Source organism: Scophthalmus maximus, chromosome 5 (assembly GCF_022379125.1).
Source record: "Scophthalmus maximus strain ysfricsl-2021 chromosome 5, ASM2237912v1, whole genome shotgun sequence".
NCBI classification, from domain to species: domain Eukaryota; kingdom Metazoa; phylum Chordata; class Actinopteri; order Pleuronectiformes; family Scophthalmidae; genus Scophthalmus; species Scophthalmus maximus.
This window is the reverse complement of record NC_061519.1, coordinates 7,319,403-7,341,046: the sequence shown is the minus strand read 5'-3', so window position 1 is coordinate 7,341,046 and position 21,644 is coordinate 7,319,403. Positions and strand designations below refer to the sequence as shown.

Sequence of the window (21,644 nt, the reverse complement as noted above, 5' to 3'; positions counted from 1 at the left end):
CCCCAAAGAAATGTTACAGAGGCTTTAATTTTTTAAAGTTAAGCCATAAACGTTATTATAAATCACCATGAATAAAAAGAAAACACAAATATAGCCAAATATATTTAACTTGAATTATATATTTATGACTACTAACAGGTTTCTCTGATGTCCAAGAGAAAGACAAGATACATAAAAAAGTGTACAAAATAAGGGATGGTTACAGCTTCTCAATGCAGGCCTGTGTGACTACAGCCTTCTCTCTCAGTGGACACGCTGACTCATAGCAGGAGAAACACGGGCAGAACTAATAACAGTAATGTGGCTCTGCTTCATATAGATGTGCCACAAAGCCATGTCAGGGAGCAAGCAGCAGCCAGTCAGGTGTCTGCAGAGGTGTGTCTATCTTCAGAGAACTATGTGCCTGTCATAAGAACATGCACAGCTAAAGCAGAAATTACCAACGTCAAGCTGTTAGCAGCCCGGGCGGATGGACAATCCACTGTGCTGTGATTTCCTAACTGAGCTACATATGACCGAGACATCAACTTTCTGTCTGTATTCAAAAAAAGGACCATACATAAATGTACTAGCTCTACACCTCGTCTGGCTTGAGTGAGTAAATGAAACAGCAATCTTTAGCTCAAGAAATCCAAATACTCGTTTTTTTTTCTCAGACCTTCCAGAAGACTGCGCACAGGCTTACATACATGCGATCTGTTTTGTGCAGAGACAGGCTGAATCGCTCCACGGCTGCTGGACTGAAGCTGCAGTCTTACTTCTAGTGTGGAGTGATAAGCTGCGAGGGGGCTCCATCATGTCTGGATCTGTAACTTGCATTGCATGGTTGGTATACACACAAGCAACTGCAGCTCATTAGTTTTAATTAGCCACAACGTATTAGCCGAATTGTGCCAGCCGGATTGATTCTAGCGCCTTGTGTCATACATGTGAGGGTTACTGCCTTCAGACTGGAGGACAGAGTGTGAGAATTTGACAGACAATAACAGAGATAGACAGCAGGAGAATTGCACTGCTACTCTGACTAATTATATATGAATCACTGAGGGAAAGAGGCTGAACAGATCTCGCTGCATGTGTGTGTGTGTGTGTGTGTGTGTGTGTGTGTGTGTGTCTGTGTGCATGTCTATGTGTGTGACGTCAAAGAGACACAAATGAGCAGTTTGGCTATAAAAAGAGAATGCGGGGAAAGGACCAGCTGCAGTAGCATCAGCAGTGCCTCTCGCCCACGCACACAGGTCTCACTTCCACTGCAGCTCCACACTCATTCTACTGTAATGGGCGAAGAACAGCGGATCACTGTTTTATATGGTAGAGTCCGTCATTACAGTGCAGATGCTATTTAGTGGAGAAAGAATGCATTTCTGAGGTTTAGCAACAAGCGACTCTATCTGTCTGGCCATGCTATAAGAAAGTCAGTGTGCATGTGACATTCACAGTGACTCAGTGTGTATACATTACGCCCACAGCATTTACTGTGCGTTTGACATCACAGCCATTGTATTCTTGCAGCATTGGTAGAGGACCGTACTCAGTAGAGTATATACCTCCGCCAAGGCCCAGCAGTCTCCTTAAATTCAATCAAGCCGCACCAAATTGCAGACACACATAGATATCAGTCCCCTAAATTCCTTATTAAGACCAATGCATTATTCCCTGGGAAATCTTTGAAGCCCCCCCCCCCCCCCCCCCCACCACCGCAGAATAGAATTCAAAATCCTGCTCCTCACATACAAAGCTAGTGCAAAGCATAATGACCAAGCTCCATCATATCCTAGAGAGCTCATAGTTCCGTACTATCCCAATAGGTTACTTCATCCTGTAAACTCAGGACTACTTGAGGTTCCCAGAGTCTGTAAGAGTATAATTGGACAAAGCCTTCAGCCACCAGGTTCCTCTCCTCTGGAACCAGCTCCCAGTTTTTGTCAAACTGGAAGTATTTGTCAATTAACTGGGGCTTAAGCTAGTGTCACATTTCCTCGCTTACTATCTGCCAAGCCTTTCCATCTTTGCCTGGTCACTATACAAATAGCAACCCCTGTCAAAAAGCTTGGGGTGCCCACATACAGCGAGAATAGTTTAAGCCTCCATTTCTGATACGTCAGGGCGTCTGACAGTGACATAGGGAGGATCTCAATTCAAATTTATACCGAGTTGGTTGTGAATGCACCATTAGACATAGAACACATCACAGTGCACTCATAGATTTTAGTGTCTAGAATGGCCAATGCCTCAGGCCAGAAGTAAGATAACAGCCATGTCTGGCAGCAAACTTCAGTATTGGCAGAGGAGGCGAGGAGGAGACTATTGCAGTTCCTGAGCGTCTGTGGCTCAGGAGGTAGAGTCGGTCGTCGGTGGTTCGATCCCAGCTTCCCCTACACTGTAAAATCGAATAAACTGGCTTTACTTACAAAAATTATGCAAACTCGTTGCCTAAAAAATTAAGTGAAGGAAACTTAAGATGGTTAGTAACACAAACTTTTCATTCTGGCCGGGCCGCATACCCAGGTCCTCGGTGTGGGAGACTGACGCGCAAACCACTAGACAAAAGCTGCGGCACTGCAGTGCAAGTTTTGATAAAAACTGAGTGAGGTACACTAATTATTTCTTATTAAACCCAATGTTAGTATTTAGAGTGAAGCCTGCATGCTGATGTTTCCTTGGGCAAGAGACTTAACCTTATGGCCCAGGAGATAGAGAGGGACATCTACTAACCAGAAGATCGATGCTTTAATCTAATCTTGCTGCTGGAGTGTGCCAAAGACATTAACACTAAATTGCCCCAGACTGCTGTGTAGTGTATGAATGTGATATAATTAGCAATGTATATAGCATTGCTCTATGAATGTGTGTGAATGTGACTTGTCCTGCAGAGCCCTTTGAGTGGTCAACAGGGGCGGACTGGCCAGACGTCCGTTATTTGCGGATATTTGGATATTCTTGCATGTTTTGTTGTGCACGTGTAATTGTGGTTTGCCAGTCGAGTGCTGTTCTGTGCAGTGTGAGTAATCCCACTTGCCGACACTTAAAAGACGTGATAGCGTCGGAAGCCGATTCTTATGCTGCTACATGTCAATCTGCACAATTAGTGGTGGTGGGGCCTATTGGGGACAAAGTCCAGGGCCCTTTTTTAGTCCCAGTCTGTCCCTGGTGGTCAATAAGACTAGAAAAAAGCTTATAGTTAGAGCTGCTCACATCACACTAAATAAATTCATAGACTCATTAATATTAGCTTCATTTGAATTCAATAAAAATAATTGGATTCCAGACACAATCTCTGACAGTGCTTTACTTTCTTATTCTATCACAGCAGCTCGGAACAACACGAGGGGACTGTGGTGATAAATAGTGAAAAAAAACTCAATACTATCTATTTCATTAGAACAATAATCCACACACTGATGATCAATATTTTTCATGATCATGAATGAATAATTCAATGTGATTGACTTCATCACACATCGACATCTCTCCGCTGCTTCAGCAGCAGAAACAGTCTGAAATCACATCAGCCTCTCTTCATAGTAGTTTGACCATCGTCAGAAAAGGAATAAAACTGTGCACTCAATAGTAATCTTGATAAATTCCCGTGATTATTTACATTATATTTTAAGCTTGATTTAACATTTTGAAAAATATTTTGAGTGGTTCTTTTCTGTTTTAGTTGTTTGATCATATTATTTTCATTTTGCTTTGTAGTCCTTTTTCATGTCGGTTTAACCAAATTGACCTGCACGTATCAGCATTTCTTTTAGTGTCATTTTAAAAAATGTTGCAGATGTCGCTTGTAATTAACTACTTTTTCACATGCACGTGCTCGTAACCGGACAGGAAGATCCAGGGTTCACTGAGACAGTTGATATCCAGCTTCATAGCACGTTATCAGGATGATCAATGTTAGGTTAAGTCAAACCGGATAACCCAAACACCCTGGGTATGTTGAACTTTCTCTCCTTTCACCCCAACCGGTCGGAGCTGAGTACGGTTTTGCTAGAAAGGTCTTCTTGTTAAAGGCGATTTCTTTTTCTCCACAGTAGCCTAGCCAAGTGCTTGCTCATTGTGGGAACCGTTTTTGTCTCTCATATTCTGTGGTCTCGACCTCACAATATAAAGTGCCTTGAGATAATGTATGTTCAAATAGAATTATTGATTTGAATTGAACTGCCCACTTGTGGTGGCAGCAGGCTGATATCTGTAGAGGCTAGCTTCACAATCAGCTGATGCTCCGCATGGTTTTTATAATTTCCGTTGTTGTTACTGTGTCTCGTTGAAAAATTCAATTGAGGACAATGGACTTTCACGCACTGAGGATCCTGGGATCTCTGATGGGTGAGTCTCTACAACAATGGCCCTTGACTCAGATTTCACTGTCCGGAGATCAGTTATGGTATGATGCATGTAGACACTATACTAAGTATTAGAAATTCTTCAACAGTCACTTCTTACTAAATATTAAAAGGAAGCAGCAGGAAAAAGCAGCAGCACATTACCCTGATTAATAATTTCTGCGTAAGATCTGCAGTAAATTTGGAAAGTTTGAGACAGAATAATGTCACACAAGTAGTGTACTGAAGCTGCTGTGTATAACGTGTGCTTTCAATTTCTGTCAAACTCCCAGCATGATTGCAGTATTTTTGAATTGAATTTAGAATAAATGTCTGTATCATAGTTAATAAAGGATATATAAATAAATCAGTCACACGGCTGCTTGATGAGCCTTGACATGACGCAAAGAAAGAGCAGAGAGTGAATGTAAAAGTTCTTTGTCTCCTGCCCACAAAGGTCTACTCCAGAAATACACAGCACTTCCGATGAACATCCCCATCAGCTGCTGTCAGAAGAGCCCCAGTTTGAGCCTCTCATGTATTAGATTACCAAGGTAACCATGGGTTTCTCGAAAAGATTATTTACTGGTGATGTTTGAAAGAGTTCAAAATATTATTTTTTGGACTCAGTTGACAGACTATTTGTCTTCAGAGATTCTGGAAATACTGTTAGAAATACACAAATCAACATGTTTGTTTGTTTTTCGACCTAACAGATACTGTTTTACGACAGCACATTAGGGCCATTGTAGGTTTTTAAAAAAGTCGGAATTTTCAAGATTAAATTTGAACATTTATACATTTGTACTAACTTGTATATTATCCACATTTATAAAGTAATAAATCTGTGAGAGAACAACTCAGAAATTCTCTGACATTGTGCTATGGACAACCTAATCAAATTATACTGGGCAATCAGATTTAGCAATGAGGAAATACTTGTGATTTCATCCCAAAATCACAATTTTATCATGAGCATCCAGGGTTGGGAGAGGGATTGCTGTTAACTGGGCCTATTCAGAAGAAAACAACAAACTGATTTGGGTGAGGTGATAACTTGTGGTTATCAGGAAGTACAATGCAATGGACAGATGCAAGTGCCGATGTCTGTGATGTGATGAGTCACCAAAACTTCCAAAGTTTCGTGATAAGGTTCCCTAGCAAAAAAAGTTTTCCTTTTTTTACTTCATTTTCAGAGAATTTCTGTTTCCCAAAAAATATCTGCACATTCACCACTTTAATCTCAGAAATTATGAGTATTTTGTTGAAATATTATCTCCCTCCCCCAGTTCTCTGATATAAACCTGGTTAAAATATTTGTATATGACTATAATTCAAATGTATGTCAGCTGTGTGTACTGTATAATATAATTCCTCACACACACACACACACACACACACACACACACACACACACACACACACACACACACACACACACACACACACACACACACACACACACACACACACACACACACACACACACACACACACACACACACACACACACACACACACACACACACACACACACACACACACACACACACAAAGAAGCACAAGATTAGCCAACATAGCACAGTACAGATAGCAGCATCAGAGGGTGCTGGGGAGGTGATTTAACTTTTACAGCTACTAGTAACAACACATTAGAATTAGCATAACTACATCCCTCATTTGACTGCTCAGTATTTTCAGGATGTACTCAGTTTGTACTGTTGTCAGTTGAGGAATGCAGCCTGTCGATTGTGTGCCAGACAGCTGCATTTAGAATAAGAGCAATCTCTCTTTTCTGCATTCAAAAGGCTGATATTAAACAGCATTTGATTAGATATGAATCCAGTATTGAATATTCCATTTGCATGATTCTAATCTGTCCTCTGCTGACTGATTCATCGCAGAACTACAAATTTGTACTGTAAACCTGCACCATGGAATGGCCAAGTGTTGCCATGTGTAAGCACATAGTTGTTTGGTGTTAACTTAAAAAAAACCCACTGGTATGGTCCTTTAAGCCTGTTCAATTATATTATGAAATCACTGTAACAAGTTTATATATTCTGGCAGTTTACTCCAAAGATGATGATAATAATAATAATAATAATAATAATAATAATAATAATAATAATAATAATAATAATAATAATAATAATAATAATTAATACAAATAATGCCAATTTCCTACACCATATACTATTGTATATACTGTAGTATGTTAAACACCTCCCAAACACTTCAAAGAACATAACAGCAATGCACAACAACAAATCACCAGTAATGCACAACAACAAACCACCAAGACAAAAATCTGTAAGGCAAGGCATGATAACTGGGAGGAAGGGAAGCACTACTAAATTAAAAATGAGGTCTACAAATGCAGGAGAGGATGTTTTTTTTCATGAGTTCATGTCATTACCTAACATTCAGAAAGTAAGGCTGCTACTGACTCTGCACTTACTTCTCTCTTCAACTCAAAAGGAGAACAGAGGAGGAAGAGGACAAGGAAGAGGGAGGCTCTTCAAACCAAGAGGAAGTTAAGAAGGTGGAGGTGGATTGGTGGGTGGTAGGGGTTTGGGTTGATAGGAAGCGTGGGTGTGAGTTGAGTGAGTGGAGGAAAGGCAGTCGGGAAGGAGTGGTGGAGAAAAGGGAGGGGAGGGTGGTGGGGTTCTTCAGAGTAATAGACTGGTGATGGGAGACGATGTTCTCTCTTAGGCTGTGGACACACTACAACGTGACTCTAAATGCACTCTGCACAGCTAATGTATGCATTAGACTCAGGTGGAAAAAAATAAATGGGTTATCTGCTCTTTCATTTTCAAGATTCCCTCAATGTGTCCATGCACATTTGTAGTTAATGAAATGGTAGAAGTCAGAAATATGATGTCACCATCTGTTACAGAGAGCAACATCGACAAATACCGACAGAGGAGGTAAACTTCCCTTCCCTTTTCACCATTACACTTAAGGCTCCACACACTTACTCTTTTGACAAGACAAGTATTTAGCTAGTTATCCTTTATAGCTTTCATATAGATAACCTTGTTTAAGCCATCTTATCCAAGAATGTGGCAATTAGAGCTGAAACAATTAGTTGATTCATTGATTAGTTGATCAATTAAAAAGATGCCAAACATTCCCTTTTTCCAGCATCTTATGACTCAGACACACTACACGATATTCAAAGTCGTAAAATCGCTGTACCTATTAGATGCTTTTGTTGTTGTTCTGTTCACACTACGTAACTCATTGCGACAGGGGGTCACGATGGACATCAGAAAGAAACTGGTGGTGTTCAATATATTGCAGAATGCTGAATGTTGAAAGGTCAAAATTGAGATTTCCTGGCTTTTATCATAATAAATAAGGTCTAGGCACTCTGTAAGTACCGTAAAAATTGTCAAAACGGGTAATAAGCCAGACTAAATGCAGATTTTCCTCTGATTTGAGGTTTTGGGCACAGATGGGTTGATAGAACCCTGCAGACGGTAAAAGTATAAATGCTGTCTGTAAGTTAACAAATGTGGTTAACATGGAATCACGCTGAAAGTTTTTCCTATCCCCAGTTCTAGTGTGTCCGCAGCCTTAGCCAGTGATATCCAGTCATGTTTTCAGCCATCTAAATGTGTAGTTGTCAATCCATCCAAACACTAAAGCAATGCAGGGACAGAGTTACAAAAACAACAACAAAAAAACTCTGAAAACTCTGACCAGTGTTCCAAACTGATCCCTGACAGTTCTCATGTAAACTTAAAATTGCTGATTTACAAAAGCATAAAAACATAAAATCAGGGATACTCTAAGCAGTAAAGTACCTCTGCAAACCTTGATATAATTAGACAATCTAAAAAAATTCTTGCACATGCAGCCGTAATATGAAATAATTACCTCTGATTTAAAATGTTACATTACTAAAAGGGTGCTAATTAGTAGGTATTGAGTTTTCCCAGAGTTCCATTTACAAACTGTTACAGTACACAAATAATACACGAATAATTGTATATTTAAAAAAGCAGAGCACACTTGTTGACTCAATTACTTTGGGGGACATCAAGACACTGCCAACTGTTTTTAACTTTGTTTGGCAGATTGAACACAGTGATGGTTAATGTCCTGAGAGAGTAGTGTTTGATTGGACTGAAAACCTGAAGTCAACCTGAAGACTCATAGGAGTGGACACCACTGAGTTAGAGAAAACATAGGTGAGGAAAGTAAGTTGTGAAGAAAAGGGAATCAACAGGGGGGTGGGGTCAATTAGCTTTGGATGGGAGCTGGGGAGGAATTATTTACCTGTAAGAAATGGCAAGAGCGCTCCTGTTGCTGACTGCCCTTAGTTTTGACTAGAGCTCTATCTAGGTTTAGGTTACCGGATCCTGCGCTGGCTCGTAGCTGGTTGTGGCTGCTGTTGTTGGTGTAGACCGCTCGGGCCCTGCTCACCGTTAGGCTTGACGACCATGCCCCTTTCTTCACAAGTTGCCCGTCCACAAGACCCAATGGCAGCAAGGGGCCATTTCCTCCACCGATACCGCCACCGCTGTTATTGTTGCTACCACTAACTGGCACACATCCCGACGGTGCTGCATACTTCACATCATTGTTGCTCCGGGAGCCTTTGAGTGCAGAATGGTGGTGTGTGAGGCCATGGTGTGCATGTGTGTGTGTGTGCTCATTGAGTGTGCCGTAAGGGTCCATCATGAAGTACTGCTGGGATTGCGAGGAGGAGAGACTGGGGAGGGGAGTCTGGGGGAACTTGTCGTGGCTGTTGCTGGGGTACCGGCCCATTGTCATGGCGATGGGTGAGGGGGAAATGGAGGGTGAGGGTGAGGGTGGAGGTTGGTGGTGGTGGGGGTGGTAGAGAGACAGCTCCCGTTCCAGGTTGTCATCTGAGCTCCAATATCCGGAGCCCGGAGCAGATGCTGAGCCATGGAGCTGGTGGTGGTGGTGGTGGTGGCTTCGATGCTTGGGCTCGGCTGAACGACACCGCTCACGGCTCTTGCTGCGCTTCCGGTGGCGCACTCCCCCTGGTGGAGTTTCACCCTCTGGGCTGGCCCTTGAACCACCACCACCACCTCCTCCTCCTCCACCACCACCACCACCATTAATGCTCCCATTATTGGCCCCCTTGGAGGACTGTGTGTGGTGTGGGCCCTCCAATGAATGTGACTTGGTGAAGAGTTTCTGGACTGAGTGGACCAGATGACGAATTCTCCCTGGGCTGTCATTGTTGTTGTTGTTGGCCCCCATCCCCCCACTGTGGGCCAGCACTCCTCGTTTGTACTGCAGTGTATGGTAGCCATCTCTGGAAAATGATGGCTGACGCTCAAATGGGTCTGCAAAGTGTGCTGGAAACCGGGTGGGTGTTTTACCTCCATAGCCTCCTACTCCTCCTCCTCCTCCTCCTATTCCTCCGCCTCCTACATATGGCACCATGGCCATACACTCATCCTTTACCTCAGGATGGTGAGATGAGGAGGTTGAGTGGCATCTCCTTGGGAAGGTTCCATATGGGACAATACTGTTGGTGTCAGAGGGGTACGAGGTTCGCTGAGCATTGTAGTAGGGCAGCTCAGCTGGATGCATGGGGATGGGCACAGGCATGTCCATCTGACTGATCAAATATGGCTTGCGGTCAATATGATGACCCAGTGGATCATATGATGGTTCATAGGAGAGCACATGATGGTGGCTCCGACTACTTGAAAGGCCTTTCATGACCGGGGGAAGGATAAGAGGATGGAAAGAGGAGTGATATGGATGAAAGACGCCAGGCAGGCCTGTGTTCAGCAAAGGGCTGCAGAAGACTGTCCCTGAGAGGAGAGCTGCAGACTCTGGAAGACAGGAAGGGAGAGGAGGAACAAGACTAAGAGTTATTGCAAGGCAACTAGTCCAACTAAAACATGAAAGTCATGGAATTACATTGGATCCAATCATCAGGGTATTACATTTTACCAGTGCTGTAGATGTCTAAAGCTTTTAGCTTTTAAACTTTAGAAAAGTATAACGCGAACCCACATTCCTGTGTTAATGGGACCAAGGTTCTATGTCTTCCTTTAAAGTTTGTTCCCACAGTAAAAACATCCAAACATCAGAATCCACAGAAGAATTTTAGTTAATAACATAGTGCATACATAAAGAAAACCAGCAAGGAAGTAAAATTATGTCTCACGAACTGATCAGTTCTGATTTTTTGTTTACAAACACTTACATTTTTCTTTTTCATCCACCCTTATCACTTATCATCTGCAAAACTGGAGGGACTAGAACCTATCCCAGAATACACTATATGAGAGATCCACTGCGGTTGTCATCCTACCACATATATTCACATTCACTCTAACTGGCAATGAAGAGTCTCCTGTTCACCTGGCCTGCATGTCTTTGGGCTGCAGGAGGAAACCAGAAAAGCCAGGGTGAAGCGACTTTGAATCATGGAGAGAATGAAAGTTCACAGAGAGGCCAGAATGTTCAAAAACAATGCTTTACCCCTCACCTTGTGCTACATGAAGTTACTGTACCAACAGAACCATGCACAGTGGTTCCTAGAATATGTGATGGATAGTTATATAATTAGCACAATTTGGAAAGACTGTTCTGTTTATGTTTTCAAAATGTGAATCTATTTGAGAACCAGTTTGAAAAGGGCTGTTCAAAACCATAGAATTTGCTAGTGCCATATACATTAGAGCTTTTGGTTTTGGGGTACCTGAATGTGAATTAAATAGCTACAGGACTGCAGCTAACAATAAATTTTTTTATCGATTAATCTAACGGTTATTTTCTGTTTAGTTGATTAATAATTTGGTTAACTTACCAATAAATTATATATATTTGTATATTAATGAAATATATGGGTAAGCGTAATTGAAGATGGAACACCTTTTCGCCTAAAACAGAACAGAACACACACACACACACACAGAGGAGATACACACACAGACACAGTTTCACGCCTGCAGATGCCTGTACAACCCTCGATTGTTGTATTGGTGCATGAAGACTAAGATTTGCGCGTGTGAAATTATATAATTTGCTAATTGAGCATGTTTTATCGCGGTCGCGAGATATGACATAAATCTGATGCCATACAAATTTGTAAAACCATTGATAAATATATAAATAACACTTCATAATTTTTGTTTAAGTCTAGGGCACGATAAATATAGTACGTATTAGATAAAAAAACATGTATAAGCAAACATCAGTTTGGTCTTTGTCGTGTATGCAGGAGCCGGGCAGTTTTTCCGATGCCTGCCGTTTCTCTTCCACGGTGTTTTCAAACCAACCTCGCTTCTGCTGCGGGCGCCTCGTGGTGAAGACGTGAGCTTGGTCGTGACCGAGCGAGTGAGGCTGTGCACAGGTTCTGAGCAGCGCTGCGCAGCTCGTGCCCGGATGATTGACAGAGCGGAGAGACGCCCCCCCTGGCTGTGATTGGAGATTTTTGTTCGGGCGCGGTGGATTCTGGCAAATGGCATTAAAGGCAGTAGGGGGAGCTGAATGACCCAGAGTCTGTCACAGATGATCTGTCTCACATATTACTATTATATATAAAAAAAGTTATTTTTTGCAAATCCTACCGACAGCACCTTTAACATCTCACAAAACTAAGGCTCCAGGAATCAGACTTCTCACAAGGCAGTTTTATTACAGATGAACAGCCATGCAATGTAAGTGTGTATGCTGCATGCATGGCTGGTATACTTGCACTCTCGCATTTGTGGTAGAGACGTGGTATACGAGTGTGTATGTGTGTGTGTGTGTGACAGTTTCATCTGTCCTACTTGGCCCATGACATAACTCCTTAACACAAACTGGCAGCTCCACTGGTAGAGGGACTGCTAACAAGCTACTGCATCTTCCGGTGAGCTGGGATAAGCCATACACACATACACACACACACACACACACACACACACACACACACACACATTGAGATCAGCAGAAGCCCAAGTCTCCCTCTGCAGAAACAGCAGATATCACATATATTCTTTTGGTCTACTTGTTTGATATAATGTATTTCAAAATTATTATTACTAATTGATATAAGATATCAAACTCTGTAAAGTGCCTTGAGACAATGTATGCTGTTATTTGACACTATGCAAATAAAACTGAATTGAAAGAGGTGAATGTAAATACCAGGTCTGAACAGGGTCTCTGTTTGTTAAGGCCATGCCACATCTTAATGTCAGTCAAAATGGAAGTACTGGAGTACCTCTCAATGTATAAGTTCCATCTGAGTTTATAGAATAAATATAATCCATTTACAAAAACCCAACACATCTATGGACCATAAACCATCCAATGGTTGCAACCTTAACTGCCAAGAGCCTCAAAGTGAAATGCAAAGAAATGTAATTTGCATCTAAATCGACAGCTTCACATTGACAATATTTCCAGTCTCTTGCTTGACGTCTCTAAGGGGCGTGGTTGGGCAAGAGGTGCGCTGGATTTACAAGGCAAGACTAAATGAGAGAAATGGAATGTGGCATAATAATCATTTAATTTGGATTACTTTGTTTTCATAATTGTTGGAAGCCATAATTGTAATCAAATTTGAAATACTATAAATTGAGCAGACCTAAAGTGATGTGTTTTAAAATTAGAACGTATAAGTGGAGATGAGCTGTGGATCTGCTGTTCTTTTATTGGTTCAATAAATTATATAATATTCTGTTCAGTCAAATCCTGCCAGGAATGCTGGGTAGTGACCACAGAACTCTAACACTATTGATGCAATGTGAGCGTGTTGGTTTGCATGTTAGGTACATCCCCACTGAGCCAGCTAAATCTTAGAAAATCTTTTTAACACTGTTGTCAGGCCATTTTTGGTTAAAAAATCTTCGACCACGGTCAGAGTGGAAAAACAGCTTAATCCTTTCTTTAGCCTAATTGAGCAAGAAAAAACTGCTGATGAAAGGAAACATGCTAAACAGAGCAAAAGAGTATCAGCTGGTTAAACCTCTGCTCAGTCCTGTTCTGATCTACATCATCAACTGCCCTGTGTTTTACTTCATACACCATGTAGCTGCTTTGATTAATATACTTTTCAGAAAGAGTATAAATGGTATTTATCCAGAGATACAGAAACTACAGGCCATGGGCTTTAGATATGTCTAATTCACTAGAGTTATATGATGAGTAGTGTAAATTAAGCGTCATTAGTTTCTAATCTTTGAATGTTTGCTGAACACACTGGGTGTCTGCTTTATGGACAAACATGGACAGGAAGTACTAAATTACTATGTCTCACTGAAAAGACATTGTACTTACAACACTGTGTCTCAAAATAATCTTCAGTGAATCAGAGGAGGAAGTGATTCACTTAAAGTGATGTGCTAGTGAAGTCAGACATTACTGTGCAATAGCCAAAATAACAGGGGCTTAAATAAGCAACATCATTTGTTTGCCAGGAGAAATAATCCGATTACATCAAATATGATTTTATAAAATGACCTGAGAAACACTTCATGAGTAATTCTGAATGTTAGCCGCAAAAGAACTGAAAGTGAATAGGTGACCTTGGTTGGAGGTTTACCCACTTTCTTTAAAAGAACTGGTCAATACGAGCACAAGTTACACTTCAATAATTCTCCTGCATGCAATTGTTTAGTGTAGGTTACCTACAACCACAAATTGTATAGGGCTGTAAATGATATCACTATCAACTATTTTGTCAATTATTATTTTTAGTTACGTACCAGTCAAAAGTTTGGACACACCTTGTCATTCAATGGTTTTCCTTTATTGTTTTTATTTTCTACATTGTAAATTAATACTGAAGACATCCAAACTATGAAGGAACACATATACACATTTTAGATTCTTGAAAGTAGCCACCTACTTTGAACACTGGCATGGATGTCTTCATATTTATCAAATAGTAGACAATGTGTTAAAGTGAATGATGCACGGTCTAGCAACATGAATTGCACAATAGGTGTACCTCCAGGATCGATGTTTGGCCCCTTATTGTTTAGTCTATATATATTAACGATCTCCCACAACAGTGCCATAGGATAGAACTACAAATGTATGCCAATGAAAAACAGCTGAGTTAGCAGCTGAGAAGCTAACTACTGCTATGCAAGGATTGATGAATGGCTTGATCAATCATGTTTTAGCTCGAATGCTTGTAACAAAGTTATGTTCTTCTCTAAAACCAATGTGCCAACGAAACACATCTAGAACATGATGTAAACCATTAACAAGATGTAAACCAAGATAACTTGGCCAATTTTAGACATATTAGAAACTTCCTTACTGTGAATGCATGTCTTGATCCTTTCCCACATGTCTTATTGTATTAAATGTTGGGGGCAGGCAGGAGAAACAGTTATCAGACTATCAGAATCCTTATATACACAAACCATAACAATTCTGGATATCAAACCATGTCAGTACCATCACTGTAGAGAGAAAAACATCATATTTTGAGCTTTGAAAATTGTAGACATTTTTCAAATCTGTCTAATGTATACAATTATAAATGGTTTGGCTCCTTCTTTATGTGATTTTGCTAATTTTCATCACCTTAACTCAGTAAGGTCGCTACAATAGCTTCCATATGAGATTGTACTGCATCCCTTCGCCGCACTTCCTCTGGGCAGTGGCCATGGTTCTGACAAGTTTAAGATTACATTTAACTCGTATTTTTAACCAAACCTTTTAAACAGCCAGGATTCCAGCTCTGTGTTAAAGCACCTCAGTAGTACCCTTACAAAAAAGTGGCGATGTTTCAGATCTCAACAACTACCATTCAATATCTAAATTTCCTTTCTTAGCAATAATCCTAGAATCACTGGTAAATCTTCCACTAAGAGCATTTATTAACCCACTTAACAGACAAACAGTCATCGATAACATTGTCTCTTCCCCGGATGAAAAACAATTTTGTGACTTTTCTGCTCCTCCAGCTATGAACAGACCAAGTTTATGAGAAGTGGGTTCTGACACTTGATATGAAAAAAAAAGCTCAATGTAGATGTCAGTCAAAAGCACTCTTCATAGAAACCCATTTTCAATTTGCAACACAATTGGCAGCTTTGGCAGGGGGAAGCTGGTGAGGAATCATGTCATGAGAAGAAAGAAGGGATATTAAGAGCTGCAGAAAGAATACAACCAGAACAGAAAAGGACCAGCTGTTATCAGGATGTTTTTATTTCCTGACTGAATATTGAGCAACAACGCATCGTTCTCTGCACTGGATATTAGCTACTTATTCAACTGACACTTAAATGTTAATTTCTAAGAGGAAAAGTAAGATTGGTGTACTGTGGGAAGAGGAGAAGAGAAAACAGCATAAATGAGTGGACAGAAAAAAAATCTACAAGATTATATGGAAGAGATAAAAATGAAAAAATAAAAAACAGATGAGAGATTGACAGCTTAACCCCCAACAACCAACACTCCCCGTCTTTTGCCATCATCTCCTACATTTTTCAATGAGCCATATGTGTCAGGCAGGCTGGGTTGATGCTGCGTGCGTAGGAGTAAGAGACATGAAAATAGGGCTGAGATCAAGTTATTTAGGGCTAAATGGAAGCTGGCAAACAAAAAGCCTTTGAGTCACCCTCTGAGGGTGGATAGCAGTACCAGAAGCAGACAGCATACTTGCTAAATGTAACCCAATGGGCATTCACTTCAACACACAAGGAATAAACCCTGATATCAAATTCAGTCTTTTTCAAGTTCTAATTTTGTGTCTTTTACAAGAATGCGTTTATTGTGGATTGTTGTTTCTAGTAAAATGGCTACAATAACTACATCAGCATTTTCAAGGCCAAAAATACATTTAATGACTAATGTAGCCATGTCTTCAAATTCACAGGTTCAGAGTTATAATTCAGACAACTTAATTATTATTGATGGAGTTATTGACTACAAAGTCAATTACTCCATCAATCAAATGCCTGGATTAATTAGATGCTGTATTTAATTTACTGCATTTGACAAATTAGATTTTAAAGTTTAGTCAATCAAAAATGATGTTTCTCTACAACTAATCTGCAACTTCCATGGTGTGATAATTCCACCTGGACAGCTTTAGCAGCTGAACAGCCATTTGTTACCCTGGCTATATTGCGTCACCCCCTGATTTTACTGCTTATATACAGTAGTTAATGCATTCAAGAAAAAGAAAAATAAGTGAAAGATATTTGATGAAGTTATTTCTTAAGTGTATTAGTACTTAAATGTTATGCATTTATGCACAAAAAAAAATTGTCTTACTCTTTAAATAATCATTATTTTTAATCAACGGATAGAGAAATAATCAATAGAACAATCGATTAAAAAATGAATGTTAGTTGCAGCCTCACTTGGATAAATATGGATTCAGAGCTGGAAGTTTATACATTTTCCCCATAAGTTTCAGGTAGTGTTCACAAACGACTGGATACAGTTGAGACATAACGTGACCATCGACTGGGAACCAACACGTCGCATTTGTATTCGTAAGTGTGTGTGTGTGTGTGTGTGTGTGTGTGTGTGTTTTCAAGAGATTGTCCCTCCCTTTCACTGGTCTCTCTTTCTGTCTCTTCTTGCCTTATAAAGAGAAAGGATGTGTCACCATGGTAACCACAGCAGTATGTGGTACAGAAATGAGAGAACCTAAATTTAAAATGAAAATCATTTACTATGTTCAATGTTCAGTCAGTAGCAGTCCTTTGGACTGCGAACAAAATTCAGCGCTGGCAATTGTATCTGGAACGGCCCCATATTTTCCCAACATCGCCTATGTCTGATGGGGGTGGCCATCTACGTCTCTGTGTTGTGTTTCTCTCCCGTCCAACTCTAGCCCCCCCCCCCCATCTCCTACTGTTCTGGACTCTTTTTATCCAATCAGTTCACAAGACCTGATGAACGTCATCAAGAAAATGAAGCTATCCTCTTGCCCTCTTGATGTTTTACCATCCTCTCTATTTTTAAATTAAAAAAATAAATTGTACCTCTCATTGGCTCTGCTGTAGCAGCTATTGTAAATTCATCCTTGTCTACAGGTGTCCCTTCTTATTTTAAGCACGCTACTATCCAGTCCATTTTAAAGAAAACAAACCAAGATACTGCTCTGCCCAATAATTAAGGCCGATATCTAAACTCCCATTTTTATCAAAAATCGTAGAGAAGGTTGTTGCCAACCAACTTACTGCTGTGTTGGAGAAAAGAAAAGCACTCTACTGAAACTGCTCTCGTGAGGGTTTCCAACGACATCTTAATGTCCTCAGATGTAGGTGACTGCTCTGTGTTGGTGTTGACCTCAGCTCTGCATTCGACACTGTTGACCACCACATTCTCATTGAAAGGTTACGTGACGGGTTTGGGTTTATCAGGCATAGCATTAGATTGGTTTTCATCATATCTCACTGATAGAAGTTTTACACTCTCTATTGGTGACTTTGTGTCAAATCCTTCCCCACTGTCCTGTGGGGTCCCGCAGGGCTTGGTTCTCGTGCCCTTGCTGTTCTCACTTTATTTGCTGCCATTAGGACAGGTCATAAATAGTTTTAACATTTCTTACCAGTTATATGCCGACGACATTCAACTTCGCTTCTCATTTAAACCCAGTGAGGTTGTTAAGTTGTCTAGGCTCCTTGACTGTCTTAACACCATTAGGGAATGGTTGGCAAATAATTCCCTACAACTCAATGCTGAAAAAACAGAGGTTCTGGTTGTATCCAGAGAAGATTTTCCCCGCAATATTTTCCCTGTGAAGCAGCTGACCAGATCTTGCTTTGTCCACATGAGAAACATCAGCAAACTGAGATCTGTAGTTTCAACCGTTTAACTTGAGATGCTCATATATGCCTTTATTTCATCATACATTGACTACTGCAATGCACTTTTCACCTCACTAAACATGTCCGCACTAGACCACCTTCAGTTAATTCAGAATGCTGCCGCAAGGCTACTCACTAGTTCAAACAGATGGTCACACATTACCCCCATACTCAAATCTCTTCACTGGCTCACTGTATACAGGATCCCGTACAAGATTCTCACTCTCACCTACAGAGCACTACATGGTCAGGCACCTGTATACGTGACTGAACTATTTCACCCATACTCCACAAGTCACCCTCTCAGATCTAACATGCTTAACCTACTGTCCGTACCATGCACCTGCCTTAAGACCCGGGGTGTTAGAGCCTTTGAAACTATAGCGCCTAAACTATGGAATGCTCTGCCTGCCCCCCTACGGTCTGCTGTCTCCGTGGAGGCCTTTAATAACCAACTGAAGACATTTCTGTTTAATCAGGCATTTCGTTGACCTGAAAGCATTTGGCAAACCAAATGGTTTAAACTACGCAAACTATGTGTTTGCTTGGTTTATAGTTTATACCTTTGTAAAGCACTTTGTGCCTGTGAAAGGCGGTGTATAAATACATTTCACTTACTTACTTACTTACATTAGTACTATGAAGAAATCCAACACAAGTTCAAGTTAGCTGGCTAAGTGTTTTTGTCACATAAAAAAAGAGATGTGACCCTACATGAAAAGATAGAAAGGGGTAGGACTGGACGATATTTCGAGTTTTAAAGATATTGCTATATTTTCAAACAGAATATAGGATAAGACAATATTGTGTATATCGAGAGTAATGTTGCGTTAAAATAACGTTATAAGTTTCTTTCCTGGAGCCGCCAGTTCACCTATTTCTCCTCTTCCTGTCTGTCCCTCACACAATTTCACCTTGCCCCGCCTCTCTTCCTCTTCTGTAGAGAATGCCGCAAACAGATGGCAACTAAAAGTTTGAGCACGACGAATCTTTACCACCAATTACAACAGCGCCATAAAGTGCAGTACGAGGAGTGTGTAAAACGTTGTGCTTGCAATCCAGAACTCAATTCACCCTTACTGTGCCTTGTTTGCACAGCTCTGTGTATTCGGTTATGCAAGACATTAGCATTTTGTATTTATTTTATTTAAGGAACATTTTTATTTAATATTGTTATTTATTGTTATTTAAAAAGCCAGTTATTTATTTTTGTGTCAATTTCATGTACATGTTGATATCGTGTTGCTGGTTTTAAAGTGTCTGTGTGACATTTGACTTGACTTTGTTTTTTTGAGTTTACAGGAAAAAATATTGAAATATGATTTTTTTGTCAACTCTCAACTCAACTTTCTATGAATTCTATAAGAACACCTTGTTTATGCTGAAGGATTAGTCTGTCTTGCTGCTCATGTTCGTTGAGAGCTAGCTATCAGAGGAGAGCTTTTAAATGCCAAATTCATCTGTAAAACCATTTGCTGTAAACATTTAATTCCTCTGCACTGGAGAAAATCGTGATGATTTAATCTAGCTGGATAGATTGCAGGATGAGACAAAACAGCCGTTAAAATCATGTTGAGAGATGGAGAGCTTAAGTAATGCTGGAGGTGATCAACAACTCCTTCTCCATCCTTTCTTTTCCTCCCTTTTGCCATCATCCTATTATATGGCCCCAAAACGACTAGAGACGTCAGCAGAATCTGTGTGGAAATTATTTTTTCTCTTTTTTTTTCGCCCACTGACTGTTATGATTCAACGAAGCCTTTGGAGCAGGGTTGAGATGAGAAGAGCGTGGGCTTAACCTGCTTCACCATGTCTCTCTACCTCAGTAGATGCTTCTCTTCTGCACAGAGCTGCACAGCTGCCGTCTTTTACTGAGAGATATAATCCTGTGCTTGTGCCTGCCTATGAAGCCCACAATAGACAGACAGATAGAAGGGAACAGCTCAGTGGTGGGATGTGTGAAGGAGGTGGGGACCAAAACGACCAGCTGACAGCGAAAGAAGCGTGACTCATGTCTTTAACACCTATTTTTTCCTGACATGTATTTCCCAAATCATATAGTGAACTAGTTACTTTAGACTGCATATCTCAGGGTTATTTAAATATATATATATATATAAATATATATACATTTCACACTGCAGCAAAGTGGACCCTGGCCAATCAGGGCCCCTTACTGCGACCAAGTTGTTGCATTTTGTGACAATTTTTTCAGGGTTAGGGTTGCAAATTTGTGTGTGTGTGTGCAACTTGGGAAGCCTGAAGCACAAGAGTTGTGCCTTCCATGTTCTGTTGCACCAGTGGCCGGCCTCTGGGCTGGCCCTGGTTCGGTTTAACCGGAACATTGCACATTCACATTCAATAAAAATTTGACAGTGTGAAATCAAAACAGCTCATTGTGATTTCTGTAAGGTGTCTATTTATTACCAAATCATTTATCAGTAATGCAATTAAAATGGGTGAAAATGTGAATAATTGTGTTGCAGGTCGATTGAAGGTGTTTCCCTAAATGTGCTGTTTTTGTTGCTAAAATTTTGAGCAAAGAGCTACAGTGCTCCTAGTAAAAAAAAGTTTTCTGGAGCCCTGCCAATGTACTATCTGTGTGCTGGAGCCTAATGAATTTAGAGGAGCTGAATAATTATTTTATTTTCAGTATTCTGCTATCCCCTTTTCTGCTGTGACATTCAAATGTCCTCGTCGTGGGATGAGTAAAGGAATATCTTATCTTAATTTCAAAATCGTAAAATCTCTGTATCTTTCATACTACACGATGTGCTGTATTCTAATCTCAAGGCTTTCAGTTGTTGTGCTGTTCACACTACATGAGTCATCGGCGACAGGGGGTCACACACTACACGATCCATCACCAGGAGAAATGTAAATATAAAAAATGTTTTGAAAAATTAAAAAAAATATGTGATAAACGCGCAAAACAGGAATTGTTTGTCACTTTCACGATGGACACTGTGGTGTTCAATAAATATAGAATTTTTCGACGAGTGGAAAATCTGGTTCAAAATCATCAAGTGTGAACTCCACATAAGAGCACTGGAGCTAATGCTGCCAGTTGGCTTTTTTATTCGTTTGTTACCCCTTGGATAGGCTAGTAGACGTGGCTGTGTTTGGAGTTCACCCATTTTAAGTCTGCCCAAAGCTTGAGGCCTGTCCTACAAACAGGATTTATAGTTATCGAGGTAACTTCAGGTTTAACTCTGTATTTTTACTTAAACCAAATTTACCTGCTGGCATCAGCATTTCTTTTTCTATCATATTAAAAACATGAGTCAACAAGGTCAGGGCTTGATTCCAGGTCATCCCAGTGTGGGCCCTTAATGCTTCGTGCCTCGATGATAATAAGTAGCTTTGGATAAAAGCGTCAGCAAAATGAATGTAATGTAATGTAATGTAACATGCTCGCAACTGGATAGGAAAATACAGGGTTGACTGAGGGAGTTGATATGCAGCTTCCTACTACAGGTTATCCAGGATGGTCAATGTAAAGTTAAGTCAAGCCGGTTAAAATAAAAATATCCTGGATATGTTG

General features: G+C 40.5%; 1 protein-coding gene across 3 annotated transcripts in view; it reads right to left on the bottom strand.

Moving 5' to 3' along the window:
• Nucleotides 1–21,644, bottom strand: part of LOC118311526 (disks large-associated protein 1) — a 90,385-nt gene that overhangs the window by 41,625 nt on the left and 27,116 nt on the right. For 2 of the 3 annotated variants that reach the window (XM_035635475.2, XM_035635478.2), the window contains exon 3: nt 8,616–10,153. In XM_035635475.2, the coding sequence (XP_035491368.2) occupies nt 8,616–10,037 (1,422 nt within the window). In that variant the 5' untranslated portion in view covers nt 10,038–10,153. The remainder of the gene's footprint in view (nt 1–8,615; nt 10,154–21,644) is intronic. The other variant, XM_035635477.2, reaches the window with a different exon arrangement.